General features: G+C 35.5%; 1 protein-coding gene across 4 annotated transcripts in view; it reads left to right on the plus strand.

The window, feature by feature from the left end:
- FNDC3A (fibronectin type III domain containing 3A) overlaps positions 1-17,868 on the plus strand; it is a 161,977-nt gene that overhangs the window by 22,435 nt on the left and 121,674 nt on the right. For 2 of the 4 annotated variants that reach the window (XM_004274601.3, XM_049701043.1), the window contains exon 2: positions 431-568. The exons of 1 other annotated variant lie outside the window; for it this stretch is intronic. In XM_004274601.3, coding sequence (XP_004274649.1) covers positions 470-568 — 99 coding nt within the window. In that variant the 5' untranslated portion in view covers positions 431-469. Of the gene's footprint in view, positions 1-430; positions 569-7,634; positions 7,731-17,868 lie in introns of those variants that run through there. One more of the 4 variants, XM_049701042.1, reaches the window with a different exon arrangement.

Here is a 17,868-nt window from a genome sequence, read left to right on the forward strand (position 1 = left end):
CTTGTTGCGGAGCACAGGCTCTAGGTATCTGGGCTTCAGTAGTTGTGGCTCGAGCTCTAGAGCGCAGGCTCAGTAGTTGTGGCGCACGGGCTCAGTTGCTCTGCAGCACGTGGCATCTTCCTGGACCACGGCTTGAACCTGTGTCCCCTGCATTGGCAGGCAGATTCTTAACCACTTGCCACCAGGGAAGTCCCCAGACATGGAATTTAAATAGAAGCTCCTGATGTGTATCTTGGTTTGCTGTCTACATTGACAGACAGCTGGTAAATAAGAAATATATTTCCTTAAATGATCCATTGACAGAAAAAAGCTGTCAACAGAGTATTGTAAAATTTCCTTTGACAAGAATATATCTTTATCTTGAATGTATTATATTTTAATATATTTTTAACGATGTACACACAAATGGCTATGTATTTTTGTTTTTCAGAGTTGGAGGGTTATCCGGTATATTAATGTCTTATTGATAATGGCAGAACATCCACCACTACTGGATACCACTCAGATTTTAAGTAGTGATATTTCTCTCCTATCTGCCCCTATTGTAAGTGCAGATGGAACACAACAGGTAAGGAAACTGAAATGTTTATTTTCTTATGTCTAGTACACATGTATTTCTTTCAGAAGAGTGCAAAATTTAGAACAGAATGAGGCATCACAACAGTAGGTTCCTGTTAATTCATATTTTAACCTCCAGTTCAAAATGTTGTTTTGGTTTTATAGGACGAGGAAATAATGAGACTGGTTGTGAAGTTGCTTCTAAAATGTCTCACTAATTAATGATTAAATTTCTTGTGTTTATATTTAGTTCCCACTGAAATTTTTTTTGTTTTACTTTAGACAGACAATGTACTAGTCCCTGAGTGTTTTTTAACTAAGTTTAACCTTGTACCTTAATGATTATTATAAATCATTATTTCAAATCATTATGAAATCATGACTTCATTATGTGATTAAATGACGGCCTGCATTATATTATAATAAAATGTTATCTCTTTTTCTTCTTTTCTCCTCACCGGAATCCCCCCTCCCAAAAGCAAACACACAATTCGTGGTGTGTTTTTCTCCCAACCCAGGGCTTTATAAATAAAGTTATCTTATTTTGTTGAATTTTGCCTCATTCCCCCAATAATCCTAAAGGGATGGGAATGAGGGACTTTCATAAGTACCTGTTATGTGCCAAGCAATGTACTTAATTCTCACAACTACCCTGTATGGTAGTGATTTTAATATTGTAAGTGAAGAAACAAAGATTAAGGACATAATAAATAATAAGAAGAAAGAACAATTTGAGTTCTCACTATATAAAAAACATGTACTAAGAACTTTATGATCTTATTTAATTCTTTCAGCAATCCTGTCCCTATTGCAGATGAAACAAAATGAGTTTCAGAAAGGCTCAAGATCACACAAAGCTTTTTTGCTCCATTACTCATACTGCTTCCTTGGGACACTAAAATAATGCAGTCTTATTTTGTTACTTTACAAACTTCGTGTCTATAGTAGACAATTATTATTTGCTTACAAGATAAGGGGCTACTTTGTTAACTTGGCTATTGAAAAATCAAGTGATTAGCTTGTGTTCTAAAGTATATATTGGTTTTGATTTTCACATGTGCTCTGATAGCTTTTAGCAGCAACCTCTTTTCACTAAAGTTGCTTTTTATAGTCAAATTTAAGTCCGTTAAGATTTTTTCTCCCTTAAAAATAATAGATGTGGCAGATATTCATTTACTTCGAGGCTCTGGGAGTGCTTTCAGTTATCATTGTTGCTTCAGGCAGATCACTGGCTTCAAGTTGTTTATAGTGTAATACAAGAAAGAATCTATTAAGCAGCCAATTACAGTACACTGATATAGTTGCTACAGTGTATAGTCTGTTAAAGGGAAGACAGTAGGCTGAAACAAGACCACAGTGCCCTCTCAAGACTTATTTCTCTCTTTTCCCCCAAAAGGAGATTCTATTGGCAGAATTTTTCTTGAAATCTTGAGGGCACCATGGCTAGCATATAGTAGTAGTTGTGTAGATGGATATAGAGAAAGGAGCTGGGAATAGAAGAGCACACTAGAGCAAGATTTGAAGGATCAGGCAGAGTCACTAGGTCTAGAGGACCTAATTTTTTTTAGTTAGGGTTTGAAAAATCAGGTGTCAGGAGGTGGAATAAAGCCTTAAATTCTAACTAGCAAAGACAGTGCCTTGTAGTTTGATAGGGAGAGAGAAAAATGAGTGGAAAGAGCGTAGGATTTGGTTGATAGACTTAGATTTGATTTGGGTGACTTAAGACAAAGTATTTAACTGCTCTGTGTATGTTTGCTTCTCTATAAGATAGAGGTAATAATAGCTGCTTAGAGTAGCTGTAGCTTTGAGGGTGAAATGAGCTTGAAGGAGCTCAGTAAATATTTGCTAAATTTGAATTGAAGCACTTAATAAATGTTTAAAAGACTGAAGAAACTATATAGGTGTGTCAGTCAGGACGTAAGTCAACAGAGAGAGTTATAGTAAGATAATAGATAATTATGATGGATCCAAACTAAAGTATAAGTGTAAGATAGTGGACCAATAGCTATGGTAGAATGTAAGGAACTGAAGAAAAGTAGATAACAGTAAGTAGATAACAACTGACAACATGCATCTCTTTGTCTTAACTCAGGAACTTACTGGTATGCCAAGCATGGCCAAGTTAGAGCTTGCCTCTGGTGATATGACACTACCTGGTTGGTGCCCAGAGTAAAGAAGCAAGCTAAAGACAGTTCCTGACAGGAGGAACTCTCGGGTACATGCATGATGTTAAAAATTTAGGAAAACAGATAGGTTGTCCCTTGTCTTTACTCTCTTGGAAATATTATTCTATTTCTTGGGAATATGAGATTTCTGTTCCATCCCTTGATATCAGATTAATTTTCTTATGGTTGGCCATCCAGATTATCTATCTCCTCATTAATATTTTCTAATTTTTTATAGCAAACATTTTATACAATGTCACATTATACATAGCGGGTCTTTTGGCTTATGAATTATACTAGAGGGAATCTCTCCTGATATCATTACTGCTAGTGTTGCTTTTCGCGAAGCTATAATAGACATTTATCATTCATTTTGATTGGCAGCACCTGAACTATTTTTTGTGTTTGAAGAATTTCATTCCCCTTTTTCCTATTAATACACTTTATTTTTAGAGCGTTTTAGGTTTACAGAAAAATTGAGCAGAGTGTTTTTCTCATATGCCTCTTCCACACAGTTTCCCCTATTATTAACATCTTAATAGGTACATTTGTTACAATTAATAAACCATTATTGATACATTATTATTAAGTTCCATGGTTTACATCAGGGTTCATTCTTGGTATTGTACAGTTCTATGGGTTTTGACAAATGTGTAATGCTGTATATCACTATTACAGTATTATACAGAACAGTTTAACTGCCTTAAAACTCCACTGTGCTCTATTATCCCTCCCTCACTCCCCACCCCTGAAACTTTGGCAACCACTGGTATTTTTACTGTCCCTATAATTTTTGTCTTTTTCCAGAATATCTTATAATCTGATTCTTACAGTATGTAGCTTTTTTAGACCAACTTCTTTCACTTAGCAATATGGTCTGGAAAATTTCTTCTTGTGGCTATTTCAATAGCTCCTTTTTGCTATTGTATAATACTTCATTGTTTGAATGTCCTGGTTTATTCATTCACCTGTTAAAGGACAGCTTGATTGTTTCTAGTTTTTGGTGATTATAAATAAAGCTGCTCTAAACATTTATGTGTAGGTTTTTGGATAGACGTAAGTTTTCAACTCAATTGGAGAAATATCTAGGAACATCAGTGCTAGATTGTTTGGTAAGACTCTGTTTAGCTTTATAAGAAACTAACAAACTGTTTTCCAGAGTGGCTATACCATTTCGCATTCTCAAGCATGTCCTCGATTTGAGATTGTATCCTTTCCTGATAGAGCAGGTAAAGCGTTTATGAGTGCTTGTGCTGCCCTGTTAGAACCCCCACATATGCTTTAGGGAATTTGAACTTTAAGCACAAGTGGAATGCTCCCAGCTGTATTCACTATTGCTACCATCAAAAGAAAAGTTCAGGTATTTTGGTTTCTTGTGTGATTCAGTACTTTCCTAATTTAACTTTACCTTCTCTAATTTTTACTCATTTACCTTCCAAAAATATTGAATGCATTTAAACTTTTGGCTAAGATCTTTCAAAACTCAGTGCCTATCTAGCTTCTTTATCAGAATCTTCTCCATTTCATTAATTTTTTAATTATTATTTTATAACTCTATAATTATTTTCTCACTTGTACCTGCTTGATTTTGATTTATGGAGGTGACTGAGTAATGACATAGACTAATGCCATTGAAGGCAAAAGTAATGACATAGAGAGACGAATGCCATTGAAGGCAAATTACTTACATTTCCTGAAAGAAGGGAGCACACCATGCCATGCTGGGCCACAAGGGAAACATCAGGTTTTGGTCAGGAGGCAGAAGCAGGAACAAGAGGAAAGCCTAGGCCAAAGCCATTAAATTGGTGTTTTCTCAGGAAAGGCACAACAGTGTAGAGTAAGTAGCTTAGGATTGGCTATTTAATAATTGTGGCAGGCAAGAAATAACAAGTATTGACTAGGATATGGAGAAAAGGGAACCCTTGTATACTGTTGGTAGGAAGGTATGGATAAATTGGTGCAGGCACTATGGAAAACAGTATGGAGATTCCTCAAAAAATTAAAAATAGAACTACTATACGATCCTGCAATTTTATTTCTTGGTATTTATCTGAAGGAAGTGAAATCACTGTCTGGAAAAAATGTATCTACATTTTTGTGTTGCAGCATTATTGTGTTGTGTTTGTTGCAGCATTAGTTACAGTAGTGAAGACATGGAAACAACCTATGTATCCGTCAGTGGATGAAAAGATAAAGAAGTTGTGGTGTGTGTGTATATGTATATGTATGTGTATATGTATATGTATGTGTATATGTGTATGCATACACACGATGGAATATTATTCAGTCATGAAAAAGAAGAAAATCTTACCATTTGCCACAACGTGGATGTACCTTGAGGGCATTATGCTGAGTGAAATGTCAGACAGAGAAAGACAATTACTGTATGGTCTCATTTATGTATGGAATATTTTTTAAAATGAACTTATAGATACAGAGAACAAATTGGTAGTTGCCAGAGGTGGGTGGTTATGGGGGGGTGGGCAAAATGGGTGAAGATGGCCAAAAGGTACAAACATCCAGTTATAAGATAAATAAGTCCTAGGAATGTAATACACAGCAAGGTGACTATAGTTAACAACACTGTATTGTATTTGAAAGTTGCTGAGAGAGTGGATCTTAAAAGTTGTCATCACAAGAAAAAACTTGTAACTATGTGTGGTGGTAGGTGTTGACTAAACTTACTGTGGTAATTATTTTGTGATATATTCATATATCAAATCATTACGTTGTACACTTAAAACTAATATAATGTTCTATCTGTTATATCTCAATTTTAATAGTAATCTATTTATTTATTTATTTTTATATTTATTTTTGGCTGTGTTGGGTCTTCATTTCTGTGCGAGGGCTTTCTCTAGTAGCGGCAAGCGGGGGCCACTCTTCATCGTGGTGCGCAGGCCTCTTCACTATCGCAGCCTCTTGTTGCAGAGCACAGGCTCAGCAGTTGTGGCTCACGGGCCTAGCTGCTCCGCGGCATGTGGGATCTTCCCAGACCAGGGCTCGAACCCGTGTTCCCTGCATTAGCAGGCAGATTCTCAACCACTGTGCCACCAGGGAAGCCCAATTATATCTCAATTTTAAGAAAATAAAAAAAAATAATTCTGGCAGATTTGGGGCTATACAGGTGGTCTTTAGTTTCCTGTTACTTGGCCGTGGGACGGTTTAGGGCAGCGGAAATATTGGCTTGGTGTGTAAGAGTTCAGTAAGGGGGTTAGTTGGAGCTGTAGACTTGAAATTGGTTGGTTTGCATATGAGAGGTGTGCTCCTGGCTGAGCTCTTTACTACCTCGAAGAATTGGTTAGCCCTGGGACAGGCAGTCTCTCCCCAGCCAGCTCAGCCATCAATGCCAAAGCATCAAGAACACAGAAAATAAGAAAATATGGTTAAAATAATTGGCCCTGTGTTGAAAAGATGCCAAATAGACAAATACAGAATGTAAGAAAACATGGAACATCTCCTCAGCTTACTGTTTTCAAAACCTGTTTAAATTGTAAGCTATAACCTGTATATATAGAAAAGTACATAAAACAAATATATAATATAGCACATGATTAAAGGGCATAAATCTTATAACTGCCAGCCAGACTAAGGTAGAATACTGCCAACACCCTAGAAATCCCCTGTGTGTTCCTTCTACATCACAATACCCTCTCTAGTTGGAGGTTACCACCATCCTTACTTCTATGGGGATTACTTCCAGACTTTTCTTTATAGTTTTATCTATGCATACATCACTAAGCAATAATTGTTTAGATTTGCCTATTCTTGATCTTTAACTAAAGTAATCTTTACTGTAACTGTTCTTTTGTGTCTTGCTGGGTTTGTACGACATTGTTTTTAAGATTCATTCTTATTGGATGTTGCTGAAATTTGTTCTTTTCATTGTTGTATAGGATTCCATGTATGGATATACAACAGTATATTCATTTATCTCTTCTATTCTTGGTGGACATTTGGACAGTTTCTAGTTTGATACTGTTTTCTCTTTTTGATTTGTCAAAACTCTTGATATATATTCTGGATATAAACCTTTTGTTAGTCACCAATGTGGTGAATGCTTTTTCTTATCCTTGTAACCACACTCTTTAGTGTCTTTTGATGAACAATTCTTAATTGTAATGTGGTCAAATTTATCAGTTCTTTTTATCTAGAGTTAGTGTATTATTTTTTGTTTAATTCTTTCCTACACTGAGGCAATGAAAATATTTTCCTATATTATCTTCTAAAAAGTATAGTTTTGCTTTGAACATTTTATTCAGAAATCCACTGGAGTTGATTTCTGTGAATTGTGTCAAGCATGGGTTCAATTTGATTATTTTTCCATACGTATATTGAATTATCTCACACCATTTATTGAAGTGACTATCATTTTCCTATCACTTTACAGTGATCTTTATGCCATAAGTTAAGTGACCATATATTTGTGGAATTGTTTCTGGATTATTAATTCTATTCCATTGATCTGTTTGATTATTCCTGTGCCAGGAATACACCAATACTTTAAATGGAGTCTTGGTATCTAGTAGGGCAAACCATCTCACTTTGTTTTCTTTGAGAGTGTCTTGATATTCTTGGCCTTTGCATTTACATATAAATTTTAGAATTAGCTTATCAATATACACATACACAGCCTGCTGAGATTTGGATTTGGAGTACTTTGCATCTATAGATCAAGTTAGGAGAGAATTGACATCTTTATAATATTGAGTCTTTCAGTCCTTGAAGTTGGTATATCTAAGCTATTAGAAATTGTGTGCATGTGTGTGAAATTTCATGTCCTGTTGTTGGTAAATAGAAACACAGTTTATGTTGCTTTAATATCTAGCAACCTTGCAGGATAATAATCTCTTATATTACTAGAGAGTGGTACCCCCTCCCATTTCCACCCCTTGATTCTTCGACCTGGACTCGCGAGTCCTGGCTATGAAAGAAACAGCACCATATACTGGATACCAATTTAGGGCATATGCCACCTCCTGGAAAACCTTTCTGCAGCCTTGCAAGGTATTGCCACCTAGCTGTTTCTATAACTTAAAACATTAAATATTTTACAGTATTTTAATGAAATACATGTAAGTGTATATATATACACACACACTTAAACCTGTTGTGAAAGACAGAATCACCAGACTGTAAAGGGAACAACATCTTAAGGAAATGAAACATAATGGTCATGGAATTTTGATGGATCCTGGTCTAAAAATAATTGATTTTCTATTAAATTAACTTCTAGATATTCTACAGTTAGAATAATTCCTAATTCTCTAGTTAAGTGACTTTGTAGTTTGTCAAATCCTGTGCCCCAGAATCCTGTAGAAATTGTTGACTTATAAGAAATGTAATTTGGGCTGAAGTGAGGAGGAAATAAAGAATAACTTCGAAGCAGCACTGAATAAATAAGGAAATGCATTCAACTGAAAATTATCCATGGAATACTGAAAATTCTTTAAAGTGAATCTGATTATAAACTTCTGTAATAGGAGATACTAAATGAAAAGGAGGCGTCTTACAAAAATGATTTTTCCCATGATCTTTTCTATGTTCTTACATTAGCTTAATACAAAGCAAGATTTTTTTTTGTCAAAAATTATGCAGATGTTTATAGAAATAGAAGTTGAATTCTGCTTTTTCAGCTCTCGTAACATTTCCCTTTCAGTAATAAACCATGGTCATTATATATTCAAAGTACTGTTATATATCTTCTTATCACCAGATAGAATGCCCAGAATTCAAAGTCCTGAAATACATTTGTGTGATTTTTCAGAAAAGAACATTTTGAAAATCAGACAAATATGCACACACATGTAAACACATGACAGAAAGTTATACAAGAAATTATAAGCAGGGACTGACCCCAGAAAAAGTTTACATTTTACTATACAACCTTTTGTACCGTATGAATATTTTTTAATCTTATGGATTTATTACTTTTTCAATTTAAAAACTAACAGTTGAAAAAAGAAAAAAAAACACGCAGTTCCAAGTGTACATATACACATATATCACAGGAAGAAAAGCTCTGGACACATACATACGCATTTATTAACAGTGGTTCTTCTTTTCAGGAAAGAGAGATTTGTTGGCAAGAGGTGGAAATTTTGCTTTATCCAAACTGTTTTAAGATTTTAGAATGTCTTTATTTAAACGAACATATGTCAGAAAAGTGCGCAAATCATTTCTGTGCAGCCCAATTAAAAAAATAAAGTGAACATAGCCACTGTAACCACCCTCAGGTCAAGAAATAGAACTTTACCAGCACCTCCAAGACACTTCTTGGGAAGGATTACCCTTGCAACCCTTCCCAAGAAGTAACCCCTCTCTCCCAAACAGTATCCCTTTTTTCCTCCCCAAACCAAGGATAAGTTTTGCCTGATTTGAATTTTACATAAATAGAATTATACTGTATATATTATTTTGTTCAATATTATATGCATGAGATTTATCCATGTTACCACCTGTAACATAGTATTTGCTGCATAATATTCCATTCTATGAATATACCTTAATCGCTTCAATTTACTTTTTTTTTTTAACATCTTTATTGGGGTATAATTGCTTTATAACTGTGTGTTAGTTTCTGCTTTATAACAAAGTGAATCAGTTATACATATACATATGTTCCCATATCTCTTCCCTCTTGCGTCTCCCTCCCTCCCACCCTCCCTATCCCACCCCTCCAGGCGGTCACAAAGCACCGGGTTGATCTCCCTGTGCTATGCGGCTGCTTCCCACTAGCTATCTACCTTACGTTTGGTAGTGTATATATGTCCATGCCTCTCTCTTGCTTTGTCACAGCTTACCCTTCCCCCTCCCCATATCCTCAAGTCCATTCTCTAGTAGGTCTGTGTCTTTATTCCTGTCTTACCCCTAGGTTCTTCATGACATTTTTTTTCTTAAATTCCATATATATGTGTTAGCATACAGTATTTGTCTTTCTCTTTCTGACTTACTTCACTCTGTATGACAGACTCTAGGTCTATCCACCTCATTACAAATAGCTCAATTTCGTTTCTTTTTATGGCTGAGTAATATTCCATTGTATATATGTGCCACATCTTCTTTATCCATTCATCCGATGATGGGCACTTAGGTTGTTTCCATCTCCAGACTATTGTAAATAGAGCTGCAGTGAACATTTTGGTACATGACTCTTTTTGAATTATGGTTTTCTCAGGGTATATGCCCAGTAGTGGGATTGCTGGGTCATATGGTAGTTCTATTTGTAGGTTTTTAAGGAACCTCCATACTGTCCTCCATAGTGGCTGTACCAATTCACATTCCCACCAGCAGTGCAAGAGTGTTCCCTTTTCTCCAGCATTTGTTGTTTCTAGATTTTTTGATGATGGCCATTTTGACTGGTGTGAGATGATATCTCATTGTAGTTTTGATTTGCATTTCTCTAATGATTCATGATGTTGAGCATTCTTTCATGTGTTTGTTGGCAGTCTGTATGTCTTCTTTGGAGAAATGTCTATTTAGGTCTTCTGCCCATTTTTGGATTGGGTTGTTTGTTTTTTTGTTATTGAGCTGCATGAGCTGCTTGTAAATTTTGGAAATTAATCCTTTGTCAGTTGCTTCATCTGCAAATATTTTCTCCCATTCTGAGGGTTGTCTTTTGGTCTTGTTTACGGTTTCCTTTGCTGTGCAAAAGCTTTGAAGTTTCATTAGGTCCCATTTGTTTATTTTTGTTTTTATTTCCATTTCTCTAGGAGGTGGGTCAAAAAGGATCTTGCTGTGATTTATGTCATAGAGTGTTCTGCCTATGTTTTCCTCTAAGAGTTTGATAGTTTCTGGCCTTACATTTAGGTCTTTAATCCATTTTGAGCTTATTTTTGTGTATGGTGTTAGGGAGTGATCTAATCTCATACTTTTACATGTAGCTGTCCAGTTTTCCCAGCACCACTTATTGAAGAGGCTGTCCTTTCTCCACTGTACATTCCTGCCTCCTTTATCAAAGATAAGGTAACCATATGTGCGTGGGTTTATCTCTGGGCTTTCTATCCTGTTCCATTGATCTATCTTTGTTTTTGTGCCAGTACCATACTGTCTTGATTACTGTAGCTTTGTAGTATAGTCTGAAGTCAGGGAGCCTGATTCCTCCAGCTCCGTTTTTCGTTCTCAAGATTGCTTTGGCTATTTGGGGTCTTTTGTGTTTCCATACAAATTGTGATTTTTTTGTTCTAGTTCTGTGAAAAATGCCAGTGGTAGTTTGATAGGGATTGCATTGAATCTGTAGATTACTTTGGGTAGTAGAGTCATTTTCACAATGTTGATTCTTCCAATCCAAGAACATGGTATATCTCTCCATCTATTTGTATCATCTTTAATTTCTTTCATCAGTGTCTTATAATTTTCTGCATACAGGTCTTTTGTCTCCTTAGGTAGGTTCAGTTTACTATTGATGGAAACTTGGGTTGTTTCCAGTTTTTGATTATCACAAGTAGTTCTTCAAAACATTCTTGTACACTACTTTTATACATGTGCATGCTTTTCTTTTGGGTATATACCTAATAATGGAGTGCATGGATCATAGGGAATATATATGTTCAAATAGTAACTATTACTTTTTGTTGTTGTTTATCTCTACTTATACATCTCAGAATACCTCAAATACAATTGAACTCTCCTCATATTCCCTCAAACACCAAACTTTTACTACTACTTCTGTCTTCCCTTATTGTGGAGGGCTATTATTTTCCCCAAATAGCTGCTGCCTCCCTCTAGGGTAAGATTATTTTTTCCCACCCCACTGATGGCAAAGAAAAAGGTTTCCAAAGAGGCTGTACCAGTTTACACTTCCACAGGCAGTATATTGTTGGCAGTTGCTCTACAGTCAAATCATTTGGAATTGTCTGTTTCATTTTATCTATTATCATGATAGGTATGTATACTAGTTGAATTTTAGAGGAAATATCCACATACCTCCTGTGTGAACAAAAATAAATATACTTTCCTCTTGGGGAATATCTGAATAAAATGCCTATTATTTAATTAGTAAACATCAATTCCAGTGTCTTATATGTGTCTGTAAACATAATTGACCACCTAATGGTCTGTATACCTATGTAATATAGAAATTGGCATTTTAAAACTAAAACAGTTGGTAAACTTAACTGGCACATTAGTAAGTGCTTTTTTTTTTTAACATCTTTATTGTAGTATAATTGCTTTACAATGGTGTGTTAGTTTCTGCTTTATAACAAAATGAGTCAGCTATACATATACATATATCCCCATATCTCCTCCCTCTTGCATCTCCCTCCTACCCTCCCTATGCCACCCTTCTAGGTGGTCACAAAGCACCGAGCTGATCTCCCTGTGCTATGCGGCTGCTTCCCACTAGCTATTTTACATTTGGTAGTATATATAAGTCCATGCCACTCTCTCACTTTAGCATTTGTTGTAAAGCTGGTTTGGTGGTGCTGAATTCTCTTAACTTCTGCTTGTGTATAAAGGTTTTAATTTCTTCGTCAAATCTGAATGAGATCCTTGCTGTGTAAAGTAATCTTGGTTTTAGGTTTTGCCCTTTCATCACTTTAAATATGTCCTGCCACTCCCTTCTGGCTTGCAAAGTTTCTGCTGAAAGATCAGCTGTTAACCTTATGGGGATTCCTTTGTATGTTATTTGTTGTTTTTCTCTTGCTGCTTTTAATATTTTTTCTTTGTATTTAATTGTTGATAGTTTTATTAATATGTGTCTTGGCGTGTTTCTCCTTGGATTTATCCTGTATGGGACTCTCTGCACCTGCTGGACTTGATTAACTATTTCCTTTCCCATATTAGAGAACTTTTCAACTGTAATCTCTTCAAATATTTTCTCAGTCCCTTTCTTTTTCTCTTTTTCTGGGACCCCCTATAATTCGAATGTTGGTGTGTTTTATGTTGTCCCAGAGGTCTCTGAGACTATCCTCAATTCTTTTCATTCTTCTTTCTTTATTCTGCTCTGTAGTAGTTATTTCCACTATTTTATCTTCCAGGTCTCTTATCCGTTCTTCTGCCTCAGTTATTGTGCTGTTGAATCCTTCCAGAGAAGTTTTGATTTCATTTATTGTGGTGTTCATCATTGCTTGTTTGCTCTTTAGTTCTTCTAGGTCCTTGTGAAACGTTTCTTGTATTTCTCCATTCTGTTTCCAAGATTTTGGATCATCTTTACTTTGGATCAAAATTTACTTTGGTGATAGTTGTACAGATCTGTGTGTATACTAGAAACCACTGAATTGTACTGTTTAAAGGGTAAATTTTATAGTGTATGGATTATATCTCATTAAAAAATATCTTAAAACCCATCTCCATATTTTAGATGTGTTTATATATTATAAATGTGATTGCTGGTAATCTAGAAATAAATTATTGTTATAAGACTTGTCAGTCTTTGATAAATTGGCTAAATTTATAGAATCAATTTCAAAATTAAAACATTTCTAAATATATGATAAATTGTTTGCATAGTGACACTGTCTACTTCCTTGCATATTTATCTGCATATAGTATTTATAAGCTATAAATATACTGACATACTCCAAGATCAGAGAGCTAAAATAAATAAAATTACTAAAACTGTGGCTTTAAAATGAAATGTATTTGGAAGCAGCATACTATTAAAATTCCAACTTGTTGACTGACATTGTATGATCCAGAAGCAGTTGCTACCACAGCTCTTTGTTGATTTAGTTGTTACAGTGACCTGATAAATTCCTTTCAACAGGAAGCTTATTATTATACATTGGCTAATTTGATTGGAAACAAGGTTTGAGGTAGGTATTGATGAATATACTGATAATCGATAGTACCTTTAACATCCCACCTCTATCTGTGTTTTCACCCAAGATAGCTATAAAATGCTCTAAGATTCTACTTTGAATGGAGTTTTAAAGGTTGACTTATTAAGCGAAGGACAGTCTGAGGGCCAATTTGACAATAAAGATTCCCTCAGTATTTGGTGAATGCAACACATTGGAATACTTGGAGAAGAAACTGTTGACTCTTACAGCAGCCTTTGGTAGCGGTAGTAGCAGTAATTGAATGAGGAAATTAAAGAGGTTTCGAGAAAGAATAAGTGCTAAGATTTTGGAAGTGGCTTTACTGATAAGCATGTTTATGACTGAACATATCACTTATATGTGGAATCTAAAATACAACACAAACGAACATATCTACAAAACAGAAACAGACTTACAGATACAGAGAACAGACTTGTGGTTGCCAAGGGGGAAAAAGGGTGGGAGAGGGAAGGATTGGGATTAGCTGACGCAAACAAGTATGTATAGGATGGAAAAACAACAAGGTCCTATAGTATAGCACAGGGAACTATATTTAATATCTTATGATAAACCATAATGGAAAAGAATATGAAAAAATATATATGTATAACTGAGTCATTTTGCTATACAGCAGAAATTAACACAACATTGTAAATCAACTATACTTCAATAAAATTAAAAAAACAAAAAAACTATTAGAACATCAATATTTTAAATGGGTAAATTATATATAAATGAAGCTATTTTAGCTTATTGCTTACATTTATTGCTAAGATGTGTATTTTAACATTTTACCAGAAAGTTAAAATTTATGGAGTTATTTTTTAATTTTTATTTATTTATTTTGCTATTTTATTTTTATTTATTTTTGTAACATCTTTATTGGAGTATAATTGCTTTACAATGGTGTGTTAGTTTCTGCTTTATAACAAAGTGAAGCAGCTATAGATATATATATATATATATATCCCCATATCTCTTCCGTCTTGCGTCTCCCTCCCTCCCACCCTCCCTATCCCACCCCTCTAGGTGGTCACAAACCACTGAGCTGATCTCCCTGTGCTATGTGGCTGCTTCCCACTAGCTTTCGATTTTACATTTGGTAGTGTATATATGTCCATGCCACTCTCTCACTTTGTCCCAGTTTAGCCTTCCCCCCACCATGTCCTCAAGTCCATTCTCTAGTAGGTCTGCGTCTTTATTCCTGTCTTACCCCTAGGTTCTTCATGACCTTCTTTTTTTTTTTTTTTTTTTTAGATTCCATATATATGTGTTAGCATACGGTATTTGTTTTTCTCTTTCTGACTTATTTCACTCTGTATGACAGACACTAGCTCCATCCACCTCACTACAAATAACTCAATTTTGTTTCTTTTTATGGCTGAGTAATATTCCATTGTATACATGTGCCACATATTCTTTATCCATTCATCTGTTGATGGACACTTAGGTTGTTTCCATGTCCTGGCTATTGTAAATAGAGCTGCAGTGAACATTGCGGTACATGACTCTTTTTGAATTATGGTTTTCTCAGGGTATATGCCCAGTAGTGGGATTGCTGGGTCATATGGTAGTTCTGTTTTTAGTTTTTTAAGGAACCTCCATACTGTTCTCCATAGTGGCTGTATCATTTTATGTTCCCACCAACAGTGCAAGAGTGTTCCCTTTTCTCCACACCTTCTCCAGCATTTATTGTTTCTAGATTTTTTGATGATGGCCATTCTGACTGGTATGAGGTGATACCTCATTGTAGTTTTGATTTGCGTTTCTCTAATGATTAATGATGTTGAGCATTCTTTCATGTGTTTGTTGGCAATCTGTATATCTTTTTTGGAGAAATGTCTATTTAGGTCTTCTGCCCATTTTTGGATTGGGTTGTTTGTTTTTTTGATATTGAGCTGCATGAGCTGCTTGTAAATTTTGGAGATTAATCCTGTGCCAGTTGCTTCATCTGCAAATATTTTCTCCCATTCTGAGGGTTGTCTTTTCGTCTTGTTTATGGTTTCCTTTGCTGTGCAAAAGCTTTGAAGTTTCATTAGGTCCCATTTGTTTATTTTTGTTTTTATTTCCATTTCTCTAGGAGGTGGGTCAAAAAGGATCTTGCTGTGATTTATGTCATAGAGTGTTCTGCCTATGTTTTCCTCTAAGAGTTTGATAGTTTCTGGCCTTATATTTAGGTCTTTAATCCATTTTAAGTTTATTTTTATGTATGGTTTTAGGGAGTGTTCTAATTTCATTCTTTCACATGTAGCTGTCCAGTTTTCCCAGCACCACTTATTGAAGAGGCTGTCTTTTCTACATTGTATATTCTTGCCTCCTTTATCAAAAATAAGGTAACCATATGTGTGTGGGTTTATCTCTGGGCTTTCTATCCTGTTCTATTGATCTATATTTCTGTTTTTGTGCCAGTACCATACTGTCTTCATTACTATAGCATTGTAGTATAGTCTGAAGTCAGGGAGCCTGATTCCTCCATCTCTGTTTTTCGTTCTCAAGATTGCTTTGGCTATTCGGGGTCTTTTGTGTTTCCATACATATTGTGAAATTTTTTGTTCTAGTTCTGTGAAAAATGCCATTGGTAGTTTGATAGGGATTGCATTGAATCTGTAGATTACTTTGGGTAGTATAGTCATTTTCACAGTGTTGATTCTTCCAGTCCAAGCATATGGTATATCTCTCCATCTGTTTGTATCATCTTTAATTTCTTTCAGCAGTGTCTTATAGTTTTCTGCATTCAGGTCTTTTGTTTCCTTAAGTAGGTTTATTCTTAGGTATTTTATTGTTTTTGTTGCAATGGAAAATGGAAGTGTTTCCGTAATTTCTCTTTCAGGTTTTTCATCATTAGTGTATAGGAATGCAAGAGATTTCTGTGCACTAATTTTGTATCCTGCTGCTTTACCGAATTCATTGATTAGGTCTAGTAGTTTTCTGGTAGCATCTTTAGGATTCTCTATGTAAATTATCATGTCATCTGCAAACAGTGACAGCTTTACTTCTTCTTTTCCGATTTTTATTCTTTTTATTTCTTTTTCTTCTCTGATTGCTGTGGCTAAAACTTCCAAAACAATGTTGAATAATAGTGATGAGAGTGGGCAACCTAGTCTTGTTCCTGATCTTAGTGGAAATGGTTTCAGTTTTTCACCATTGAGGACAATGTTGGCTGTGGGTTTGTGATATATGGCCATTATTATGTTGAGGTAAGTTCCCTCTATGCCTACTTTCTGCCGGGTTTTTATCATAAATGGGTGTTGAATTTTGTCAAAAGCTTTTTCTGTATCTGTTGAGATGATCATACGGTTTTTCTCCTTCAATTTGTTAATATGGTGCATCACACTGATTGATGTGCGTATTTTGAAGAATCCTTGCATTCCTGGGATAAACCCCACTTGATCATGGTGTATGATCCTTTTAATGTGCTGTTGGATTCTGTTTGCTAGTATTTTGTTGAGGATTTTTGCATCTGTGTTCATCAGTGATATTGGCCTGTAGTTTTCTTTCTTTGTGACATCCTTGTCTGGTCTTGGTATCAGGGTGATGGTGGCCTCGTAGAATGAGTTTGGGAGTGTTCCTCCCTCTGCTATATTTTGGAAGAGTTTGAGAAGGATAGGCGTTAGCTCCTCTCTAAATGTTTGATAAAATTCGCCCGTGTAGCCATCTGGTCCTGGGCTTTTGTTTGTTGGAAGATTTTTAATCACAGTCTGAATTTCAGTGCTTGTGATTGGTCTGTTTATATTTTCCATTTCTTCCTGGTTCAGTCTAGGAAGGTTGTGCTTTTCTAAGAATTTGTCCATTTCTTCCAGGTTATCCGTTTTATTGGCATAGTAGTTGCTTGTAGTAATCTCTCATGATCCTTTGTATTTCTGCAGTGTCCGTTGTTACTTCTCCTTCTTCATTTCTAATTTTGTTGATTTGCGTCTTCTCCCTTTTTTTCTTGATGAGTCTGGCTAATTATGGAGATTGTATAACTTCTTTTTTTTACTAGTCTAAAGTCTTTATAATTTGACTGTAGAATTTCAGAGATTATTTAAGAATGATCAGTCCTTTCTACCATTGTCAGTAAATATAAATGTGGAAATTTTAGAAGGTACATTAGGAAAAAGGAAAGCTATGACAGGCTATTGTAAGACACTGGAAAGAAAATAAGTCTTTTCAGGCACTAATTAGCATTCTTTTCTTTTTTTTAAAAAAAAATTATTATTTATTTTTGGCTGCATTGGATCTTTGTTACTGCACTTGGGCTTTCTCTAGTTGTGGCGGAGGTGGGGGGCTACTCTTCATTGCGGGTGTGCGGGCTTCTCATTGCGGTGGCTTCTCTAGTTGCAGAGCATGGGCTCTAGGCGCGCGGGCTTCAGTAGTTGGGGCACGTGGACTCAGTTGCTCTG

This window comes from Orcinus orca, chromosome 18 (assembly GCF_937001465.1).
Source record: "Orcinus orca chromosome 18, mOrcOrc1.1, whole genome shotgun sequence".
NCBI classification, from domain to species: Eukaryota; Metazoa; Chordata; class Mammalia; order Artiodactyla; family Delphinidae; genus Orcinus; species Orcinus orca.